Consider the following 21,848-nt stretch of genomic DNA (forward strand, 5'->3'; position numbering starts at 1 on the left):
TTCAGAGATATTTACTGCTTCTTTCAAAATAGGAAAATATACAGTGCCTCGCAAAACAAAATAGTCACATGTTGTGGACAACTCATGTCCTCGAGGCACTGCTGTTTTCAACCTGTATGAGAGAAGAGGACCAACGTGTATGCAAGCCCTGGTTTATTGTGAAAAAGACTGAAAGTAAAGAAATCTTAACACACACAACATTTTAGAACATTTGAATAGCAGTAAATGTTTTGTGTTGAAATATTGTTAAAATGTTCAATTGGCTAGTTGACATAATCAGTTACTGGCCCAGTGAGTCACCTGAGTGAGCCATTATTCAGGATAGTGTCTCAAGTAAAATATCAATTAAAAAACAAAACAAAAAAAAATGTCAAGAGTGAACATTATTACAAGAGTTAATATGACTGTAAATATAAAACATGTTACATACACAGTAAATCAAAACTTAAATATACAATACTCCTGAAAAACTGTCTGTTTCCCATTTAGTCTCCACCGTCCTGTTACTTGGAAACCTGAGGGTGGAAAGAGAAGAGGACATGTTAAATAAACCAAAGATCTTTCAAATCACAAAAAAAGTAGTTACTAGAGCCTGGCCGATACAGTGCCATCAGAAAATATTCACCATTTGGTTGTGTTACAGCCTGAATTCAAAATGGATTACATTTACCCCCCCCCCCCCCCCCCCCGCCCATCGACACACAATACCCCATAGTGACAAAGTGAAAACATGTTTAGAAGTTTTTGCTCATTTATTTAACATGAAATACAGAAATCTAATTTACATATGTATTAACATCTGAGTCAATACTTTGTGGAAGCACGTTTTGAGGCAAATACAGCTTTGAGTCGTCCTGGGTATGTCTGTATCAGCTTTGAGTCGTCCTGGGTATGTCTGTATCAGCTTTGAGTCGTCCTGGGTATGTCTGTATCAGCTTTGAGTCGTCCTGGGTATGTCTGTATCAGCTTTGAGTCGTCCTGGGTATGTCTGTATCAGCTTTGAGTCGCCTTGGGTATGTCTGTATCAGCTTTGAGTCGCCTTGGGTATGTCTGTATCAGCTTTGAGTCGCCTTGGGTATGTCTGTATCAGCTTTGAGTCGCCTTGGGTATGTCTGTATCAGCTTTGAGTCGCCTTGGGTATGTCTGTATCAGCTTTGAGTCGCCTTGGGTATGTCTGTATCAGCTTTGAGTCGCCTTGGGTATGTCTGTATCAGCTTTGAGTCGCCTTGGGTATGTCTGTATCAGCTTTGAGTCGTCTTGGGTATGTCTGTATCAGCTTTGAGTCGTCTTGGGTATGTCTGTATCAGCTTTGAGTCGTCTTGGGTATGTCTGTATCAGCTTTGAGTCGTCTTGGGTATGTCTGTATCAGCTTTGAGTCGTCTTGGGTATGTCTGTATCAGCTTTGAGTCGTCTTGGGTATGTCTGTATCAGCTTTGAGTCGTCTTGGGTATGTCTGTATCAGCTTTGAGTCGTCTTGGGTATGTCTGTATCAGCTTTGAGTCGTCTTGGGTATGTCTGTATCAGCTTTGAGTCGTCTTGGGTATGTCTGTATCAGCTTTGAGTCGTCTTGGGTATGTCTGTATCAGCTTTGAGTCGTCTTGGGTATGTCTGTATCAGATTTGAGTCGTCTTGGGTATGTCTGTATCAGCTTTGCACATCTGGATTTTCTCATTTTTCCTTGCAGATTGTCTCAAGCTCTGTTAAGTTAGATGGGGAGTGGCGGTGAACAGCAATCTTCCAAGTTTTTCCACAGATTTTAAATGGGATTCAAGTCTGGGCTTTGGCTGGGCCACTCAAGCACTTTCACATTCTTGTTCTGAAGCCATTCCAACGTTGCTTTGGCTGTATGCTTGGGATCATTGTCCTGTTGGAACATAAATCTTCACCCCATTCTAAGGTTGTTTGCACTCTGAAGCAGGTTCTTATCACAGATAGTCCTGTATTTGGCTCCATTCATTGTTCCCTCTATCGTTACCAGTCTCTCAGTCCCTGCTGCTGAAAAGCATCCCCCATAGCATGACACTGCCACCACCATGCTTTACAGTAGGAAATGTGTTATACAGGTGATGATCTGGGCCTGTTTTATTCCAGACACTGATTTACATTCAGGCCAAAGAGTTATATATTTTGTCTCATCAGACCACAGGATCTTTTGCCTTTATGCTCTGTCTTTTACGTGCCTTTTTGCAAACTCCAGGTGTGCCGTCATGTGCCTTTCTCTCAGGAGTGGCTTCCGTCTGGCCACTCTCCCATAAAGCCCAGATTGGTGAAGTGCTGTAGAGACTGTTGTCCTTCTGACAGGTTCTCCCATCTCAGCTAAGGAACTCTGTAGTTCTGTCAGAGTGGTCATTGGGTTCTTGCCCAGTGGCTCAGTTAGGTCAGACAGCCAGCTCTAGGCAGTCTGGGTAGTTCCATATTTTTTCAATTTCCTATGATGAGACCACTGAGCTCTTGGAAACGTTTTCAACACTCTAAACATGTTTTATACCCTTCCCCCAGATAGAATTGTGATTAAGCATACAGTATATCTCAGAGCTCTAAGGACAGTTCCTTGGACTTCATGGTATAGTTTCTGACATGCACTGTCAACTGTGGGGCTTTATTTACACATACAGAGATGTGTTTCTTTCTAAATCATGTCCATGGCCACATGTAGACTTCAAATCAAGCTGTAGTGACATCCCAAGGATGATCAAAGGAAATTGGATGCAGTTTGGAGTGTCATAGCAAAGAGGTGTGTTTACTTATGTAAATGAGATATTTCTGTATTTCATTTTTCAATATATTTGCAACAGTTCAACTAATAAAAAACATGTTTTCACTTTGTTATTATAGGGTATTGTGTGTAGATAGATGGATTAGGAGAAAAATCCATTAAATCCATTTTAAATTCAGGCTGGAACACAAAATGTGTAATAAGTCAAGGGGTATCAGTACTATCACCGATATTGTCCTTTTTAACCGCTATGGGCCGATATTCACTGATAACCGATATGGAATACACAGAATGAAACAAGGGAATCTCATGCTGATCTGAACACCTGCAGCCATTTTCATGACATTATTATTGTCACAAAGTGTGAAATCAACATTTGAAGCGTAGTTATTGGACAATTGCTCTTTTGGATGGAAATGTACGAGAATTCAGAGTAGAAAGATGACACCTTTTTCATTTCCCACTCTAAAAACAGTTTATCGGCATCGGTAAGTTTTGCCACCCCAAAAATCATAAATCGGACCCCAAAAAAACATATGGATCGGGTTCTAGTAGTTACAATCTGAAAACATACACAGTGTTGTTGACAAATATTGGACAGTTTAATTGGGAAAAACCCGTTGAACACACACAAAGATGTATAGGAGATGACAAAAACAAGCAGAACACTCAGTGGACTCCATATTGATTACCTTTTAAGCAGAGCCCTGTTCCTCCTTGACCTTGTTCTCCGCCTCCATCTCCTCCACCCCAGCCTGGGTCATCAGGTCACCAATGTTCTTCTCCAGGTCATCGATGCGGCCACTCATCTCATCGAGTACTCTTGTCAAGGAAGTGGGAACAACATTCAGGTACCATGCGTACAATACAAAATATCCCAAACTCCTATCCATAGAACTATGTAGTACCAATCCCTTTGACCCATTCTGTCTGCTTGTTACAGCGGTCCATCAGTTATACAATGCCGATATTAATGTTCTGTATTTTGAAATGTTAGCAAAAGTCGTACATTTCACTGTTAGTCTACAACTGTTGTTTACGAAGCATGTGACAAATACAAGTGTGATTGATTGATTGATTTACACGATTGCTTCAAACCGGCTGACAAAACCGCCAGGATTGAGTGCATTACATGTATCTGAATGATCAAACCATGCAGTCATTGATATTATGAGACAACGCTATGAGCAATCCAATTAAATTGTGACATAAAACTGTGTCATTCTGAAAGTCTGTCTTTGATAACATTGAAATTGTGAAAAATAGCATTGAAATTGTAAAAGCAGGATATTTCTTCCAATGATCTGGTCTGACATGGTCTGGAATTTATCCTGCATCTGCTGCAGCAATGTCTGGACCTGTAGAAAATGAGGAGAGGAGGACAGAACATGTTGTAATGTGTGGGTGGACACGTTTATATCCTGTAGCATAGCAGAATCGTAGTGCATGCATGCATACTATTGAACTTTGTGGGCGTTAAGGTGCCTCTGATGCCTACACAACAGGGTGTTGCCTCCAACGCTGATACCATGGAAACCATGGGGATTTGCCGTTTGTCGTCAAAAAACAAAAGTCAAGCTTTACAAGCCGGAACACAATTACATTTAGCCATCTATCACCCATCTATCAGTTACATTTCAATAATAATAGCTGTAGCTAGCTAGCTAAACAGGACTAAAACAAAGGTAATGTAGCTAAACAGAATTTGACTGCAACTATTTCATTTAAAAAAAGTTAATGTTGCTACAAAAAACGACTGGGGAAAAAAACAGTTATAGCAGAACTTTAGCCAGTTAGCCAGCCTGCTAGCTAACGCTAGCTAGTTCTCAGGTTTTCAAATGGGATAGGATATGGCAAGGATTTGGTACCGTTAGCTAGGTAATACGACTCACCACCCCAGTCAGGTCCTGTACAGATTTCGGATCCTGGATCTCTGACATTGCACTAAATTCGTGGCGCTGCTGTACGATAAACCACTGGTTTGTCCGAGGCGTCCTCTTCCTTCTCTGCAGACGAAGCGAAACAACCGTGAATGACTGAGGGAATTATTTTACACTGGCCTGGGTTTAACCGGGTAATGGCCGTTTACCTCATCGGGCAAAAACGGAGAGGGAGGAGCGCCCTTCTCAAATGGAACAGTAATGTGCACCGCTTGGTCATGTTGTCAACAAGGCAGCATGGTGCATCGTCCAGAAACATACAGCTTATATTTTCCAATAAAATACATTTTCTAACTAGTTTTAATTAGGATTGGCAGATAAAGCGTTTTTATCAAAAGCAATCACATGGAAAAAATGCATACTCTAACTAATTACTACACGTGCTTGATTACCAAACTTTTGTTTTGAGCCGACTTCGCCGTCTGATGGTCAGAGCATGGCACCTGGCTCATGCCCGTGAGGCAGCCTGGTTCCAAATGCAATCAACTTTGAACCGGTGGAAAACACGCAAACACGGGTGCCAGAGCGAGACTAATCGAATCCCTCACTGACGAGCTACAGACCCCCAACGAGTAAACAGTGAAGCATGCGCATGCTAAATCTCGCGAGTTTACCAAAACGGGAAACGAGCAAACGGTATTGGATTAGAAGCGTTTATAAAATAATGCAACAACATTAGTGAGTATTTGGAACTTGGAACATGATGCATGGCGAACAAGCATTTAGTAGGAAATATATATTTGAAAGGAAATTGCATCCTCCTCGATTTTGTTGATGAAAAGCACATCTATTTAATCGCCATTTATTTTCTGCCGGTTGAATTCACTCAACTCTTCACTTTTTCTTATCCTGGCTTTGATTAACAAAAGCCTCCCTATCAAATAGGTAGGTTGGCTACAGTCCGTTTTTATTTCTCACCTCGTGTTGATTTGTATTTTATGCCAGAATAAGAGCTCAGCAGAAGTTTCAACGTTGAAATAGGTTACAGTTTGTCTGACTGATTTGCAGTTAAAAAGTGCATTTAAATAAACTACAACAAAATCTTACACATTCTGTTTAGGGCCTACCTATATGCACAATTGAACTAACGGAACTAAAGTCTGACATTATGTTCATTGGATCAGAGTCTACTGGAGGAAAGCTGTGCTGTGGTGTTCAATGAGTTGTGAGAGACATGGACAACAGACTGGGTCTGGGTGATGAGGAGGAGGGAGATGTGGGGACCCTGTGGCGCTCTTTGGACTGGCTGACGTCCTGTGTGATGGTGGTTGGAGGGGCTCTACCCTACGCCTCACAGTACCAGCAGATCCTTCGGACCAAGAACACAGACGGCTTCTCTACACGCGTCTGCCTGGTTCTGCTGGTCGCTAACATCCTCCGCATCCTCTTCTGGCGAGTGGGTTTGGGTGTTGGGGAGGGGGGTGTGGGTGTGGGTAAAGTTTACCTGGAGGTAATGCAGTGTCAGGTTTTCTGCTAATGTGTGTGTGTGTGTGTGTGTGTGTGTGTGTGTGTGTGTGTGTGTGTGTGTGTGTGTGTGCATTTGTCTGTTTGTGTGTGTGTATGTGTGTGTGCGTCTGCCTGTTTGTTTGTGTGTGTGTGTGTGTTTTCACACCTGCAGGTTTGGGAAGCAGTTTGAGGTGACTCTGCTCCTGCAGAGTGTGGTGATGATTCTCACCATGCTGGTGATGCTCAACCTCTGCTGCTCTGTACAGAACACCAACCGTATCAGCACCAAACAGCACCACATCACAGGTAACAGCAACCCTATAGCACCCATAGAATAACTATCTAACAGACATCTGACTTTGGCTCCAGGCTTTGGTTACGTTGAAAGCTTGTGGCAAAGGCTAACAACAACCATTTAAAAACCATAAGACAGCCATCTATCACCCATCTATCCACCATTTAATAACCATCCAGCCACCTCTGCAGCTGTTCTATTGTTTTACCACTGGAGGGAGATATTGGGGAGGAAAGAGGAAACGATAACCTTCCATTATTTACCTTCTGTCTGTGTCTGTGTGTCTCTGTCTGTGTCTCTGTCTGTGTCTCTCTGTCTGTGTGTCTCTCTGTCTGTGTGTCTCTCTGTGTGTGTCTGTCTGTGTGTCTCTGTCTGTCTGTGTGTCTGTCTGTCTGTCTGTCTGTCTGTCTGTCTGTCTGTCTGTCTGTCTGTCTGTCTGTCTGTCTGTCTGTCTGTCTGTCTGTGTGTCTGTCTGTGTGTCTCTGTCTGTCTGTGTCTCTGTCTGTCTGTGTCTCTGTCTCGCTCTCTCACTCCATCCACCCCATCTCTCTCTCTCTATCAGATCTGGACCCCCGGTTCTTTTGGAACTGGGATGGCTTTGAGGACTACCTCATCTTCATGTTGGCCTTCACGCTGCCCTGTGCCTTCACCACCCTTATCCTCCTGGACTCCTCTCTGTTTGTGGAGTCCCTGGGCTTCCTGGCCGTGCTGACGGAGGCCATGCTGGGGCTACCACAGCTGCTCCAGAACCAACGCAACCACTCCACCACCGGCATGAGGTGAGGCTGAGGAAGCAAACACATTTTCTCCAGGAAATGTACCTGCTCTACTCGGATAAAGGTTACCAGCCCTCACTCACCTGCTTCTCTCTGCATCCCCTACCAGCCCTCACTCACCTGCTTCTCTCTGCATCCCCTACCAACCCTCATTCACCTGCTTCTCTCTGCATCCCCTGCCATCCCTCACTCACCTGCTTCTCTCTGCATCCCCTACCAGCCCTCACTCACCTGCTTCTCTCAGCATCCCCTACCAGCCATAACACCTGCTTCTCTCAGCATCCCCTACCAGCCATCACTCACCTGCTTCTCTCAGCATCCCCTACCATCCATCACTCACCTGCTTCTCTCAGCATCCCCTACCAGCCCTCACTCACCTGCTTCTCTCAGCATCCCCTACCAGCCCTCACTCACCTGCTTCTCTCAGCATCCCCTACCAGCCATCACTCACCTGCTTCTCTCAGCATCCCCTACCAGCCCTCACTCACTTGCTTCTCTCAGCATCCCCTACCAGCCATCACTCACCTGCTTCTCTCAGCATCCCCTACCAGCCCTCACTCACCTGCTTCTCTCAGCATCCCCTACCAGCCATCACTCACCTGCTTCTCTCAGCATCCCCTACCAGCATCCCCTACCAGCCTCACTCACCTGCTTCTCTCCGTCCGCTCTTCATATCGATCTATTCCTCCCTCGGTTTTATAATATAATTTAGCCGTGATGGCGAACAGGGATGCAGACCCTGATGAGTGTTTTGTTGTTACATTTGAACATGTTATACATTGGAGCGAGCCAAGTTGATACATTGTATCATTTAATTGCCTGGTATAACCAAGAGCACGGGCCAGTCTGAGTAGGCTTTGCAATTGCAAGTTCGCTAGCCTGTCACACAGTCTCTTGCGTGCCAGAGGATAAATGGAGCACAGCAGCGCGACAGCCTCCAGCGTTACAGCAAAGAAAACGCCTCGTCTCAAAAAACATGACCAATATTACCAGAACTACCTTTTTTCTGCACGATTTCGTGCGCATTTGATATAATTTCACAAAACCATGTCGCGGGCGGTTTTAAACTAATCCCGGGTCGCTAATTATTGGTTTGATAACGAACAACGTCATGTTACCTAGCTAGCTAACAACCTGGTAACTTCACACTAGGTTTAGTCACATCTGATTGGTCCAGGAAGAAAGGAAAAGGGTCTGCTACTCATGAGATGTGATTCAATGGTAGGATTCATATCGGCCTAATGGGAGACTAAACTATATAGGATTCATATAGGCCTAATGGGAGACTAAACTATATAGGATTCATATCGGCCTAATGGGAGACTAAACTATATAGGATTCATATCGGCCTAATGGGAGACTAAACTATATAGGATTCATATAGGCCTAATGGGAGACTAAACTATATAGGATTCATATAGGCCTAATGGGAGACTAAACTATATAGGATTCATATAGGCCTAATGGGAGACTAAACTATATAGGATTCATATAGGCCTAATGGAAGACTAAACTATATAGGATTCATATAGGCCTAATGGGAGACTAAACTATATAGGATTCATATAGGCCTAATGGGAGACTAAACTATATAGGATTCATATAGGCCTAATGGGAGACTAAACTATATAGGATTCATATAGGCCTAATGGGAGACTAAACTATATAGGATTCATATAGGCCTAATGGGAGACTAAACTATATAGGATTCATATAGGCCTAATGGGAGACTAAACTATATAGGATTCATATAGGCCTAATGGGAGACTAAACTATATAGGATTCATATAGGCCTAATGGGAGACTAAACTATATAGGATTCATATAGGCCTAATGGGAGACAACTATATAGGATTCATATAGGCCTAATGGGAGACTAAACTATATAGGATTCATATAGGCCTAATGGGAGACTAAACTATATAGGATTCATATAGGCCTAATGGGAGACTAAACTATATAGGATTCATATAGGCCTAATGGGAGACTAAACTATATAGGATTCATATAGGCCTAATGGAAGACTAAACTATATAGGATTCATATCGGCCTAATGGAAGACTAAACTATATAGGATTCATATCGGCCTAATGGAAGACTAAACTATATAGGATTCATATAGGCCTAATGGAAGACTAAACTATATAGGATTCATATAGGCCTAATGGGAGACTAAACTATATAGGATTCATATCGGCCTAATGGAAGACTAAACTATATAGGATTCATATCGGCCTAATGGGAGACTAAACTATATAGGATTCATAGAGGCCTAATGGAAGACTAAACTATATAGGATTCATATAGGCCTAATGGAAGACTAAACTATATAGGATTCATATAGGCCTAATGGAAGACTAAACTATATAGGATTCATATAGGCCTAATGGGAGACTAAACTATATAGGATTCATATCGGCCTAATGGAAGACTAAACTATATAGGATTCATATAGGCCTAATGGGAGACTAAACTATATAGGATTCATATAGGCCTAATGGAAGACTAAACTATATAGGATTCATATAGGCCTAATGGAAGACTAAACTACAGTGAGGGAAAAAAGTATTTGATCCCCTGCTGATTTTGTACGTTTGCCCACTGACAAAGAAATTATCAGTCTGTAATTTTAATGGTAGGTTTATTTGAACAGTGAGAGACAGAATATCAACAAAAAAATCCAGAAAAACGCATGTCAAAAATTTTATAAATTGATTTGCATTTTAATGAGGGAAATAAGTATTTGACCCCTCTGCAAAACATGACTTAGTACTTGGTGGCAAAACCCTTGTTGGCAATCACAGAGGTCAGATGTTTCTTGTAGTTGGCCACCAGGTTTGCACACATCTCAGGAGAGATTTTGTCCCACTCCTCTTTGCAGATCTTCTTCAAGTCATTAAGGTTTCGAGACTGACGTTTGGCAACTCGAACCTTCAGCTCCCTCCACAGATTTTCTATGGGATTAAGGTCTGGAGACTGGCTAGGCCACTCCAGGACCTTAATGTGCTTTTTCTTGAGCCACTCCTTTGTTGCCTTGGCCGTGTGTTTTGGGTCATTGTCATGCTGGAATACCCATCCACGACCCATTTTCAATACCCTGGCTGAGGGAAGGAGGTTTTCACCCAAGATTTGACGGTACATGGCCCCGTCCATCGTCCCTTTGATGCGGTGAAGTTGTCCTGTCCCCTTAGCAGAAAAACACCCCCAAAGCATAATGTTTCCACCGCCATGTTTGACGGTGGGGATGGTTTCTTGGGGTCATAGGCAGCATTCCTCCTCCTCCAAACACGGCAAGTTGAGTTGATGCCAAAGAACTCCATTTTGGTCTCATCTGACCACAACACGTTCACCCAGTTGTCCTCTGAATCATTCAGATGTTCATTGGCAAACTTCAGACGGGCATGTATATGTGCTTTCTTGAGCAGGGGGACCTTGCGGGCGCTGCAGGATTTCAGTCCTTCACGGCGTAGTGTGTTACCAATTGTTTTCTTGGTGACTATGGTCCCAGCTGCCTTGAGATCATTGACAAGATCCTCCTGTGTAGTTCTGGGCTGATTCCTCACCATTCTCATGATCATTGCAACTCCACGAGGTGAGATCTTGCATGGAGCCCTAGGCCAAGGGAGTTTGACAGTTCTTTTGTGTTTCTTCCATTTGCGAATAATCGCACCAACTGTTGTCACCTTCTCACCAAGCTGCTTGGCAATGGTCTTGTAGCCCATTCCAGCCTTGTGTAGATCTACAATCTTGTCCCTGACATCCTTGGAGAGCTCTTTGGTCTTGGCCATGGTGGAGAGTTTGGAATCTGATTGATTGATTGCTTCTGTGGACAGGTGTCTTTTATACAGGTAAGAAACTGAGATTAGGAGCACTCCCTTTAAGAGTGTGCTCCTAATCTCAGCTCGTTACCTGTATGAAAGACACCTGGGAGCCAGAAATCTTTCTGATTGAGAGGGGGTCAAATACTTATTTCCCTCATTAAAATGCAAATCAATTTATAACGTTTTTGACATGCGTTTTTCTGGATTTTTTTGTTGTTATTCTGTCTCTCACTGTTCAAATAAACCTACCATTAAAATTATAGACTGATCATTTCTTTGTCAGTGGGCAAACGTACAAAATCAGCAGGGGATCAAATACTTTTTTCCCTCACTGTATATAGGATTCATATAGGCCTAATGGGAGACTAAACTATATAGGATTCATATAGGCCTAATGGGAGACTAAACTATATAGGATTCATATAGGCCTAATGGGAGACTAAACTATATAGGATTCATATAGGCCTAATGGGAGACTAAACTATATAGGATTCATATAGGCCTAATGGGAGACTAAACTATATAGGATTCATATAGGCCTAATGGAAGACTAAACTATATAGGATTCATATAGGCCTAATGGGAGACTAAACTATATAGGATTCATATAGGCCTAATGGGAGACTAAACTATATAGGATTCATATAGGCCTAATGGGAGACTAAACTATATAGGATTCATATAGGCCTAATGGAAGACTAAACTATATAGGATTCATATAGGCCTAATGGAAGACTAAACTATATAGGATTCATATCGGCCTAATGGGAGACTAAACTATATAGGATTCATATAGGCCTAATGGGAGACTAAACTATATAGGATTCATATAGGCCTAATGGAAGACTAAACTATATAGGATTCATATAGGCCTAATGGAAGACTAAACTATATAGGATTCATATAGGCCTAATGGGAGACTAAACTATATAGGATTCATATAGGCCTAATGGGAGACTAAACTATATAGGATTCATATAGGCCTAATGGGAGACTAAACTATATAGGATTCATATAGGCCTAATGGGAGACTAAACTATATAGGATTCATATAGGCCTAATGGAAGACTAAACTATATAGGATTCATATAGGCCTAATGGGAGACTAAACTATATAGGATTCATATAGGCCTAATGGGAGACTAAACTATATAGGATTCATATAGGCCTAATGGGAGACTAAACTATATAGGATTCATATAGGCCTAATGGGAGACTAAACTATATAGGATTCATATAGGCCTAGCGCTGCTGCGCATTCTTCACCACGCTGTCTGTGTGGGTGGACCATTTCAGTTAGTCCGTGATGTGTACGCCGAGGAACTTAAAACTTTCCACCTTCTCCACAACTGTCCCGTCGATGTGGATAGGGGGGTGCTCCCTCTGCTGTTTCCTGAAGTCCACGATCATCTCCTTTGTTTTGTTGACATTGAGTGTGAGGTTATTTTCCTGACGCCACACTCCGAGGGCCCTCACCTCCTCCCTGTAGGCCATTTCGTCGTTGTTGGTAATCAAGCCTATCACTGTAGTGTCATCTGCAAACTTGATGATTGAGTTGGAGGCGTGCATGGCCACGCAGTCATGGGTGAACAGGGAGTACAGGAGAGGACTGAGAACGCACCCTTGTGGGGCCCCAGTGTTGAGGATCAGCGGGGTGGAGATGTTGTTACCTACCCTCACCACCTGGGGGCGGCCCGTCAGGAAGTCCAGGACCCAGTTGCACAGGGTGGGGTCGAGACCCAGGGTCGAGTTTGTAGGGTACTATGGAGGGTTAAATGCTGAGCTGTAGTCGATGAACAATGGATGTTGACTTCATGGTGCTTCTTCATTATCATAACCAACAGGTTTTGGCAGACAGCAGTATTCCCTACCCATAATCCAATGCACCTACACAGTGCACTATCTGGGGAATAAGTTGTAATTTGGGATGTTTCCTAATAATGCTCAGATGACACCCGGCTGTCTGCCAAAACCTGTTGGTTATGATCGTGAAGAAGCACCGTTAAGTCAACAGCCATTGTAGAGTTGAGGTCACGATGATGTGAGACAGGAAGCCATGCCATGCTTCTCTGTTTAAATGGGATTAGATAAATAATCCTTCAAATAAACTACATGAACAGATACCAAGCTAATACCAGTTTGTGGTTTGGCAGAGGGAGAAAGTTGTGACTGCAGCCCGCAATTCATCTGCAGGAATCCCTCTTTATACTTTGTTTGGTAAATGTTTATGCTATGACTCCGGGAGGCAGGTGCGCTCCAGTACATTAGGTGGTGGTAACCGTATGCTAGCTAGACCTAAAGAAGATTCCGGTACACATCAAGGGGGAGCCGGCACCGTGTGCTATCTAGTCCTAAAGGGGACTCTGCTACACCTTCTGGGTGTCATAGGACTATAGGGCCATTTTGGGGTGCCTCAGACACCAGGCAGCCTGGCCTACAAACCTTCTGGGTGTCATAGGGCTATAGGGCCATGTTGGGGTGCCTCAGACACCAGTCAGCCTGGCCTACAGAACTTCTGGGTGTCATAGGACTATAGGGCCATGTTGGGGTGCCTCAGACACCAGTCAGCCTGGCCTACAGACCTTCTGGGTGTCATAGGGCTATAGGGCCATGTTGGGGTGCCTCAGACACCAGTCAGCCTGGCCTACAGACCTTCTGGGTGTCATAGGGCTATAGGGCCATGTTGGGGTGCCTCAGACACCAGTCAGCCTGGCCTACAGACCTTCTGGGTGTCATAGGGCTATAGGGCCATGTTGGGGTGCCTCAGACACCAGTCAGCCTGACCTACAGAACTGCTGGGTGTCATAGGACTATAGGGCCATGTTGGGGTGCCTCAGACACCAGTCAGCCTGGCCTACAGACCTTCTGGGTGTCATAGGGCTATAGGGCCATGTTGGGGTGCCTCAGACACCAGTCAGCCTGGCCTACAGACCTTCTGGGTGTCATAGGACTATAGGGCCATGTTGGGGTGCCTCAGACACCAGTCAGCCTGGCCTACAGACCTTCTGGGTGTCATAGGACTATAGGGCCATGTTGGGGTGCCTCAGACACCAGGCAGCCTGGCCTACAGACCTTCTGGGTGTCATAGGGCCATGTTGGGGTGCCTCAGACACCAGGCAGCCTGGCCTACAGACCTTCTGGGTGTCATAGGGCCATGTTGGGGTGCCTCAGACACCAGTCAGACCTATTTGACACTGATGATCAATAATGACCTCTTCAGTAAAATGACGGTGCTCCAACCGATCCAGAGATCCACCTGGAGGGAAACAGGTGCAGCGCCATGTTTCCTCTGCTCAGTGACTACGTCATTCAAAGTGATGGTCAATGATCCTGTTTCTTATGTTTTCTGTCTTCAGTGTGAACATGGTCCTACTGTGGATGGCCGGGGACAGCTTCAAGACGGCCTACTTTGCCCTGAAGGAGAGCCCGCTCCAGTTCCTGTTGTGTGGGCTGACTCAGGTACTGGTGGATCTGGCTATCCTCTGTCAAGTGTGTCTCTACAGCCAAGACCCCTGGGACAAACTGGCTTAACTAACCCTAACCCTAGCTAAGTCTAACCCTAGATAACACTAGCTAAGTCTAACCCTAGCTAACTCTAACCCGAGCTAACTCTAACCCTAGCTAACCCCAACTAACCCCAACTAACCCTAACTAACCCTAGCGAACTATAACTAACCCTAGCTAACTCTAACCCTAGCTAACCCCAACTAACCCCAACTAACCCCAACTAACCCTAACTAACCCTAGTGAACTATAACTAACCCTAACTAACCCCAACCCTAACAAACTCTAACCCCATCTAACTAACCCTAACTAACCCTAGCTAACTATAACTAACCCTAACTAACCCTAACAAACTCTAACCCCAGATAACTCTAACCCTAACTAACTCTAACCCTAACTAACCCTAACTAACTCTAACCCTAATTAACTCTAACCCTGATTAACTCTAACCCAAACTAACTCTAGCCCTAACTAGCTCTAGCCCTAACTAACTCCTACCCTAGCTAACTCTAACCCTAACTAACCCTAGCCCTAACTAACTCTAGCCCTAACTAACTCTAACCCTAACTAACCCTAACTAACCCTAACTAACTCTAGCCCTAACTAACTCTAGCCCTGACTAACTCTAACTCTAGCCCTAACTAACTCTAGCCCTAACTAACTCTAGCCCTAACTAACCCTAGCTAACTCTAACTAACTCTAGCCCTAACTAACTCTAGCCCTAACTAACCCTAGCTAACTCTAACTAACTCTAGCCCTAACTAACCCTAGCTAACTCTAACTAACTCTAGCCCTAACTAACTCTAGCCCTAACTAACTCTAGCCCTAACTAACTAACTAACCCTAACTAACTCTAACCCTAGCTAACTCTAACCCTAGCTAACTCTAACCCTAGCTAACTCTAGCCCTAGCTAACTCTAGCCCTAACTAACTCTAACTCTAGCCCTAACTAACTAACTAACTAACTAACCCTAACTAACTCTAACCCTAGCTAACTCTAACCCTAGCTAACTCTAGCCCTAACTAACTCTAGCCCTAACTAACTAACTAACCCTAACTAACTCTAACCCTAGCTAACTCTAGCCCTAACTAACTCTAGCCCTAACTAACTCTAGCCCTAGCTAACTCTAGCCCTAGCTAACTCTAGCCCTAACTAACTCTAGCCCTAACTAACTCTAACCCTAACTAACTCTAACGCTAACTAACTCTAGCCCTAACTAACCCTAGCTTGGAGAGGAGTAGAAGGTGCTCAACTAAGGTGAGATGATGTAGATGTGGCCAGGTTAAACCTCATGTTTATTGTGGTACACTGGAAACAAGTTTAGATAGTACCTCCCTGTTTCTGTCAGTTTGGGAGCGTTTTGTTGCATTTCCTGTCTACTGACAACAGCTACAGGGTCAACAACACATGTCAACACAGGAAGAGCCACCAGTATGAGTCAGACATAACAGTCATATACTACAATACCAAGCGCAGATATACTGAGTGGACAAAACATTAGGAACACCTGCTCTTTCCATGACATAGACTGACCAGGTGAATCCAGGTGAAGCTATGATCCCCTATTTATGTCACTTGTTAAATCCACTTCAATCAGTGTAGATGAAGGGGAGGCGACATGTTGAAGAAGGATTTTTAAGCCTTGAGACAATTGAGACATGGATTGTGTATGTGTGCCATTCAGGGGGGGAATGGGCAAGACAAAAGATTAAAGTGCCTTTTAAACGGGGTATGTCAAGAACTGCAACGCTACTGGGTTTTTCACACTCGTATCAAGAATGGTCCACAACCCAAAGGACATCCAGCCAACTTTGACACAACTGTGGGAAGCATTGGAGTCAACATGGACCAGCATCCCTACGGAACGCTTTCAACACCTTGTAGAGTCCATGACCCGACGAATTGAGGCTGTTCTGAGGGCAAAAGAGAGGTGTTCCTAATATTTTGTCCACTCAGTGTAGCTCACAGGAGTCAACACCATTTCTATTCAAGCTCATGTTGATTGATCTTCATGAGAAGCCCAGTATTTATGAAGTTGCCAGGTTTCTCATGAATGTATTCATGTATTTATTTGGTCCGTTTTTGTTTTTCTATTCGAGCTATTTTGACTTGAGTTGTATGAGAAGTCTTCAGTATTTATTAAGTTGCCATGTTGCCTTTGAATGTTATATTTATATTTTGTGACTCTGTTTATTTTTTAAAAAGTTTTAGTTTGATGTTGATACAGTTATTTATTGGTCGGCCAGTCCTCGCCTCGCTCTTCTTTAATGCTTCATGTCTTCACGGTAATGCATACTACTTGCTTCAAGTATACTTCGAGGATAAGAACACAATTTGTGTTTTTACAAGTGTTGTTCATGAAAATAAATGTGACATCATCATGTTTCTTGTTTCCTTATTATTGTCCTCTGCCTCAGTGTCAGATATTAATATACCGTTGTGATACCGACACTGGGGGTCATCTATCTAGATGGTGTATTGAATACACTATGCTACGTATGGAGGTTCCTGTCTGGGGGTCATTCTGGGGGTCATCTATCTAGATGTTGTATTGAATACACTATGCTACATATGGAGGTTCCTGTCTGGGGGTCATTCTGGGGGTCATCTATCTAGATGTTGTATTGATACACTATGCTACATATGGAGGTTCCTGTCTGGGGGTCATTCTGGGGGTCATCTATCTAGATGTTGTATTGAATACACTATGCTACATATGGAGGTTCCTGTCTGGGGGTCATTCTGGGGGTCATCTATCTAGATGTTGTATTGAATACACTATGCTACATATGGAGGTTCCTGTCTGGGGGTCATTCTGGGGGTCATCTATCTAGATGGTGTATTGAATACACTATGCTACATATGGAGGTTCCTGTCTGGGGGTCATTCTGGGGGTCATCTATCTAGATGGTGTATTGAATACACTATGCTACATATGGAGGTTCCTGTCTGGGGGACGTTGTTCAATGTCCTCAATGTCCTGGCCTGCTGCTGGAGAATCACACACACGGAGAGATTCACACACACACGGAGAGATTCACACACACACGGAGAGATTCACACACACACGGAGAGATTCACACACACATGGAGAGAGTCACATATACACGGAGAGATTCACACACACACGGAGAGATTCACACACACACGGAGAGATTCACACACACATGGAGAGAGTCACATATACACGGAGAGATTCACACACACACGGAGAGATTCACACACACACGGAGAGATTCACACACACACGGAGAGATTCACACGCACACGGAGAGAGTCACATACACACACACACGGAGAGAGTCACACACACAGAGAGAGGGGAGAAGCTACAGATTATACTGTAGATTAAATGAACTCGGAGTACTATTTTCAAAATATCCCATACTATAAAAGTACTAAATGTTGCATAGTGTTTAGTACTATAGTGTGAGTTTTCAGACACGGCCAGTGTGTTTCACAGCTTTCTGTCTGATATCACTTTATCCTAGTTTACAGTGGTCTGTTACTCCTGTCAGCATGTAGAGGGTTAATGTGACTGGCTGACAACACAGGGGGAGTGGTCTGTTACTCCTGTCAGCATGTAGAGGGTTAATGTGACTGGCTGACAACACAGGGGGAGTGGTCTGTTACTCCTGTCAGCATGTAGAGGGTTAATGTGACTGGCTGACAACACAGGGGGAGTGGTCTGTTACTCCTGTCAGCATGTAGAGGGTTAATGTGACTGGCTGACAACACAGGGGGAGTGGTCTGTTACTCCTGTCAGCATGTAGAGGGTTAATGTGACTGGCTGACAACACAGGGGGAGTGGTCTGTTACTCCTGTCAGCATGTAGAGGGTTAATGTGACTGGCTGACAACACAGGGGGCGTGGTCTGTTACTCCTGTCAGCATGTAGAGGGTTAATGTGACTGGCTGACAACACAGGGGGAGTGGTCTGTTACTCCTGTCAGCATGTAGAGGGTTAATGTGACTGGCTGACAACACAGGGGGAGTGGTCTGTTACTCCTGTCAGCATGTAGAGGGTTAATGTGACTGGCTGACAACACAGGGGGAGTGGTCTGTTACGCCTGTCAGCATGTAGAGGGTTAATGTGACTGGCTGACAACACAGGGGGAGTGGTCTGTTACTCCTGTCAGCATGTAGAGGGTTAATGTGACTGGCTGACAACACAGGGGGAGTGGTCTGTTACCCCTGTCAGCATGTAGAGGGTTAATGTGACTGGCTGACAACACAGGGGGAGTGGTCTGTTACTCCTGTCAGCATGTAGAGGGTTAATGTGACTGGCTGACAACACAGGGGGAGTGGTCTGTTACTCCTGTCAGCATGTAGAGGGTTAATGTGACTGGCTGACAACACAGGGGGAGTGGTCTGTTACTCCTGTCAGCATGTAGAGGGTTAATGTGACTGGCTGACAACACAGGGGGAGTGGTCTGTTACGCCTGTCAGCATGTAGAGGGTTAATGTGACTGGCTGACAACACAGGGGGAGTGGTCTGTTACTCCTGTCAGCATGTAGAGGGTTAATGTGACTGGCTGACAACACAGGGGGAGTGGTCTGTTACTCCTGTCAGCATGTAGAGGGTTAATGTGACTGGCTGACAACACAGGGGGAGTGGTCTGTTACTCCTGTCAGCCTGTAGAGGGTTAATGTGACTGGCTGACAACACAGGGGGAGTGGTCTGTTACTCCTGTCAGCATGTAGAGGGTTAATGTGACTGGCTGACAACACAGGGGGAGTGGTCTGTTACTCCTGTCAGCATGTAGAGGGTTAATGTGACTGGCTGACAACACAGGGGGAGTGGTCTGTTACCCCTGTCAGCATGTAGAGGGTTAATGTGACTGGCTGACAACACAGGGGGAGTGGTCTGTTACCCCTGTCAGCATGTAGAGGGTTAATGTGACTGGCTGACAACACAGGGGGAGTGGTCTGTTACTCCTGTCAGCATGTAGAGGGTTAATGTGACTGGCTGACAACACAGGGGGAGTGGTCTGTTACTCCTGTCAGCATGTAGAGGGTTAATGTGACTGGCTGACAACACAGGGGGAGTGGTCTGTTACTCCTGTCAGCATGTAGAGGGTTAATGTGACTGGCTGACAACACAGGGGGAGTGGTCTGTTACTCCTGTCAGCATGTAGAGGGTTAATGTGACTGGCTGACAACACAGGGGGAGTGGTCTGTTACTCCTGTCAGCATGTAGAGGGTTAATGTGACTGGCTGACAACACAGGGGGAGTGGTCTGTTACTCCTGTCAGCATGTAGAGGGTTAATGTGACTGGCTGACAACACAGGGGGAGTGGTCTGTTACTCCTGTCAGCATGTAGAGGGTTAATGTGACTGGCTGACAACACAGGGGGAGTGGTCTGTTACTCCTGTCAGCATGTAGAGGGTTAATGTGACTGGCTGACAACACAGGGGGAGTGGTCTGTTACTCCTGTCAGCATGTAGAGGGTTAATGTGACTGGCTGACAACACAGGGGGAGTGGTCTGTTACTCCTGTCAGCATGTAGAGGGTTAATGTGACTGGCTGACAACACAGGGGGAGTGGTCTGTTACTCCTGTCAGCATGTAGAGGGTTAATGTGACTGGCTGACAACACAGGGGGAGTGGTCTGTTACTCCTGTCAGCATGTAGAGGGTTAATGTGACTGGCTGACAACACAGGGGGAGTGGTCTGTTACTCCTGTCAGCATGTAGAGGGTTAATGTGACTTTATCCATGACCTTTATTACTCAGAGCCTTTATCCATGACCTTTATCCATGACCTTTATTACTCAGAGCTTTTATCCATGACCTTTATCCATGACCTTTATTACTCAGAGGCTTTATCCATGACCTTTATTACTCAGAGGCTTTATCCATGACCTTTATCCATGACCTTTATTACTCAGAGGCTTTATCCATGACCTTTATCCATGACCTTTATCCATGACCTTTATCCATGACCTTTATTATTCAGAGCCTTTATCCATGACCTTTATCCATGACCTTTATTACTCAGAGCTTTTATCCATGACCTTTATCCATGACCTTTATTACTCAGAGGCTTTATCCATGACCTTTATCCATGACCTTTATCCATGACCTTTATCCATGACCTTTATCCATGACCTTTATCCATGACCTTTATCCATGACCTTTATTATTCAGAGCCTTTATCCATGACCTTTATCCATGACCTTTATTACTCAGAGCTTTTATCCGTAAACTGCATCATGGATCCAGTTTTAGCGTTCTCTTTCTTTTCATCATGTTTACCTTCATGGCTGATAAACACGCCCCGTTAAAGCGATTTAGGGTAAAAAAATGGACCTAATCCTTGGTTCTCCTGTGATTTGCAAATTATTTTCCTGCAAAAGAATCAAGCACGGGCCTTGGCGAGGAAAATGGGTGAAACAGCTGAGAAATAAAGAAGGCGAAATGTAGGTATTTTCTTGATGCTATGACAGAGTCTGCTGGTGATCCCGCTAAATTCTGGAAAACTGTTATCTCACTTAAACGGGGAAACTCTTTGACTTCCCTGCCGAAGAAAATTACATCGGAATCTGGGATCATCAGTGATCGAACTGAAATTTGTGATGTTTTTAATAAGCATTTTTATTTCTGCTGGTATTCTTTTGAAATAAAAACTGTCCAACATGATCCTGACCGGTCTATTGTTTCAGCCCCTCGGCCTTCAGCTGATGTAGAAAACAGTAAGCCGGTTTTTAATTTTCAAAAAGTCACAGAAGATGAGGTCTTATCTGCCACTATCTGCTATAGATTCTAATAAATCATTAGGCGCTGACAATCTGTATCCATATTTACTCAAGTGTGCGGCACCTATTATTGCTGGTGCAGTGACGCATATCTTTAATCAAACATTTGTCGTAGGAAAGATTCCTAAATCTTGGAAAACAGCTTTTGTTTAACCACTCCTCAAGGGAGGTGATGGTAGTGAGTTAGATAATTATCGGTCCCATCTCTAAGCTCTCCTGTCTGGCTAAAATTCTAGAGTCATTGGTGAAGAGGCAACTGGTCCATTACTGTTCACTCTCTACATAAACCATATCGGTGATGAGAGAAGAAAGTGTCAAATTCATTTATATGCTGATGACACTGTCATGTACTCTATCGCTTCAACGGCTGTCCAGGCATTATAACTATTGGAGACAGATTTTAAGATATTACAAGTGTCACGGCCGTTTAAAGTAGTGGACCAAGGCGCAGCGTGATTAGAATCCATTTCTCTATTTATTTAAACAAAGAACACTTTACCAAACCGTGACGCCAACGTAGTGCTCACAGGCAACTAAACAAGGACAACTACCCACAAAACCAACTTGGAAAATGGCAACCTAAATAGGCTCCC

The 21,848-nt window shown here is 44.2% G+C and overlaps 2 protein-coding genes across 2 annotated transcripts; one reads left to right on the forward strand and one right to left on the reverse strand.

Moving 5' to 3' along the window:
* Positions 1-138: 138 nt before the first annotated feature.
* On the reverse strand, positions 139-4,827 carry LOC139575476 (heat shock factor-binding protein 1-like). The gene is made up of 4 exons (XM_071400476.1): positions 4,609-4,827; positions 4,008-4,074; positions 3,409-3,533; positions 139-515 (listed from the first exon to the last, which is right to left on the reverse strand). The coding sequence occupies exons 1-3, from the start codon at positions 4,654-4,656 to the stop codon at positions 3,412-3,414; spliced, it is 237 nt and encodes a 78-aa protein (XP_071256577.1). The 5' UTR covers positions 4,657-4,827; the 3' UTR covers positions 139-515; positions 3,409-3,411.
* Positions 4,828-5,039: 212 nt separating this feature from the next.
* LOC139575475 (solute carrier family 66 member 2-like) lies at positions 5,040-16,882 on the forward strand. Its single transcript, XM_071400475.1, has 5 exons — positions 5,040-5,541; positions 5,781-6,048; positions 6,275-6,408; positions 6,960-7,176; positions 14,351-16,882. The coding sequence occupies exons 2-5, from the start codon at positions 5,831-5,833 to the stop codon at positions 14,523-14,525; spliced, it is 744 nt and encodes a 247-aa protein (XP_071256576.1). The 5' UTR covers positions 5,040-5,541; positions 5,781-5,830; the 3' UTR covers positions 14,526-16,882.
* The last annotated feature ends 4,966 nt before the right edge of the window (positions 16,883-21,848 follow it).

This window comes from Salvelinus alpinus, chromosome 5 (assembly GCF_045679555.1).
Source record: "Salvelinus alpinus chromosome 5, SLU_Salpinus.1, whole genome shotgun sequence".
Taxonomy (NCBI): domain Eukaryota; kingdom Metazoa; phylum Chordata; class Actinopteri; order Salmoniformes; family Salmonidae; genus Salvelinus; species Salvelinus alpinus.

Bases quoted from the DNA above. Each gene is read 5' to 3' on its own strand.
- LOC139575476 (XM_071400476.1), bottom strand. From the start codon at position 4,656: ATGTCAGAGATCCAGGATCCGAAATCTGTACAGGACCTGACTGGGGTG. The intron at 4,075-4,608 runs GTGAGTCGTATT...CATTTTCTACAG, and splicing joins TACAGGACCTGACTGGGGTG to GTCCAGACATTGCTGCAGCA. The intron at 3,534-4,007 runs ATATCCTGCTTT...TGACAAGAGTAC, and splicing joins AGACCAGATCATTGGAAGAA to TCGATGAGATGAGTGGCCGC.
- LOC139575475 (XM_071400475.1), top strand. From the start codon at position 5,831: ATGGACAACAGACTGGGTCTGGGTGATGAGGAGGAGGGAGATGTGGGG. The intron at 6,409-6,959 runs GTAACAGCAACC...TCTCTCTATCAG, and splicing joins CAAACAGCACCACATCACAG to ATCTGGACCCCCGGTTCTTT. The intron at 7,177-14,350 runs GTGAGGCTGAGG...TTCTGTCTTCAG, and splicing joins CACTCCACCACCGGCATGAG to TGTGAACATGGTCCTACTGT.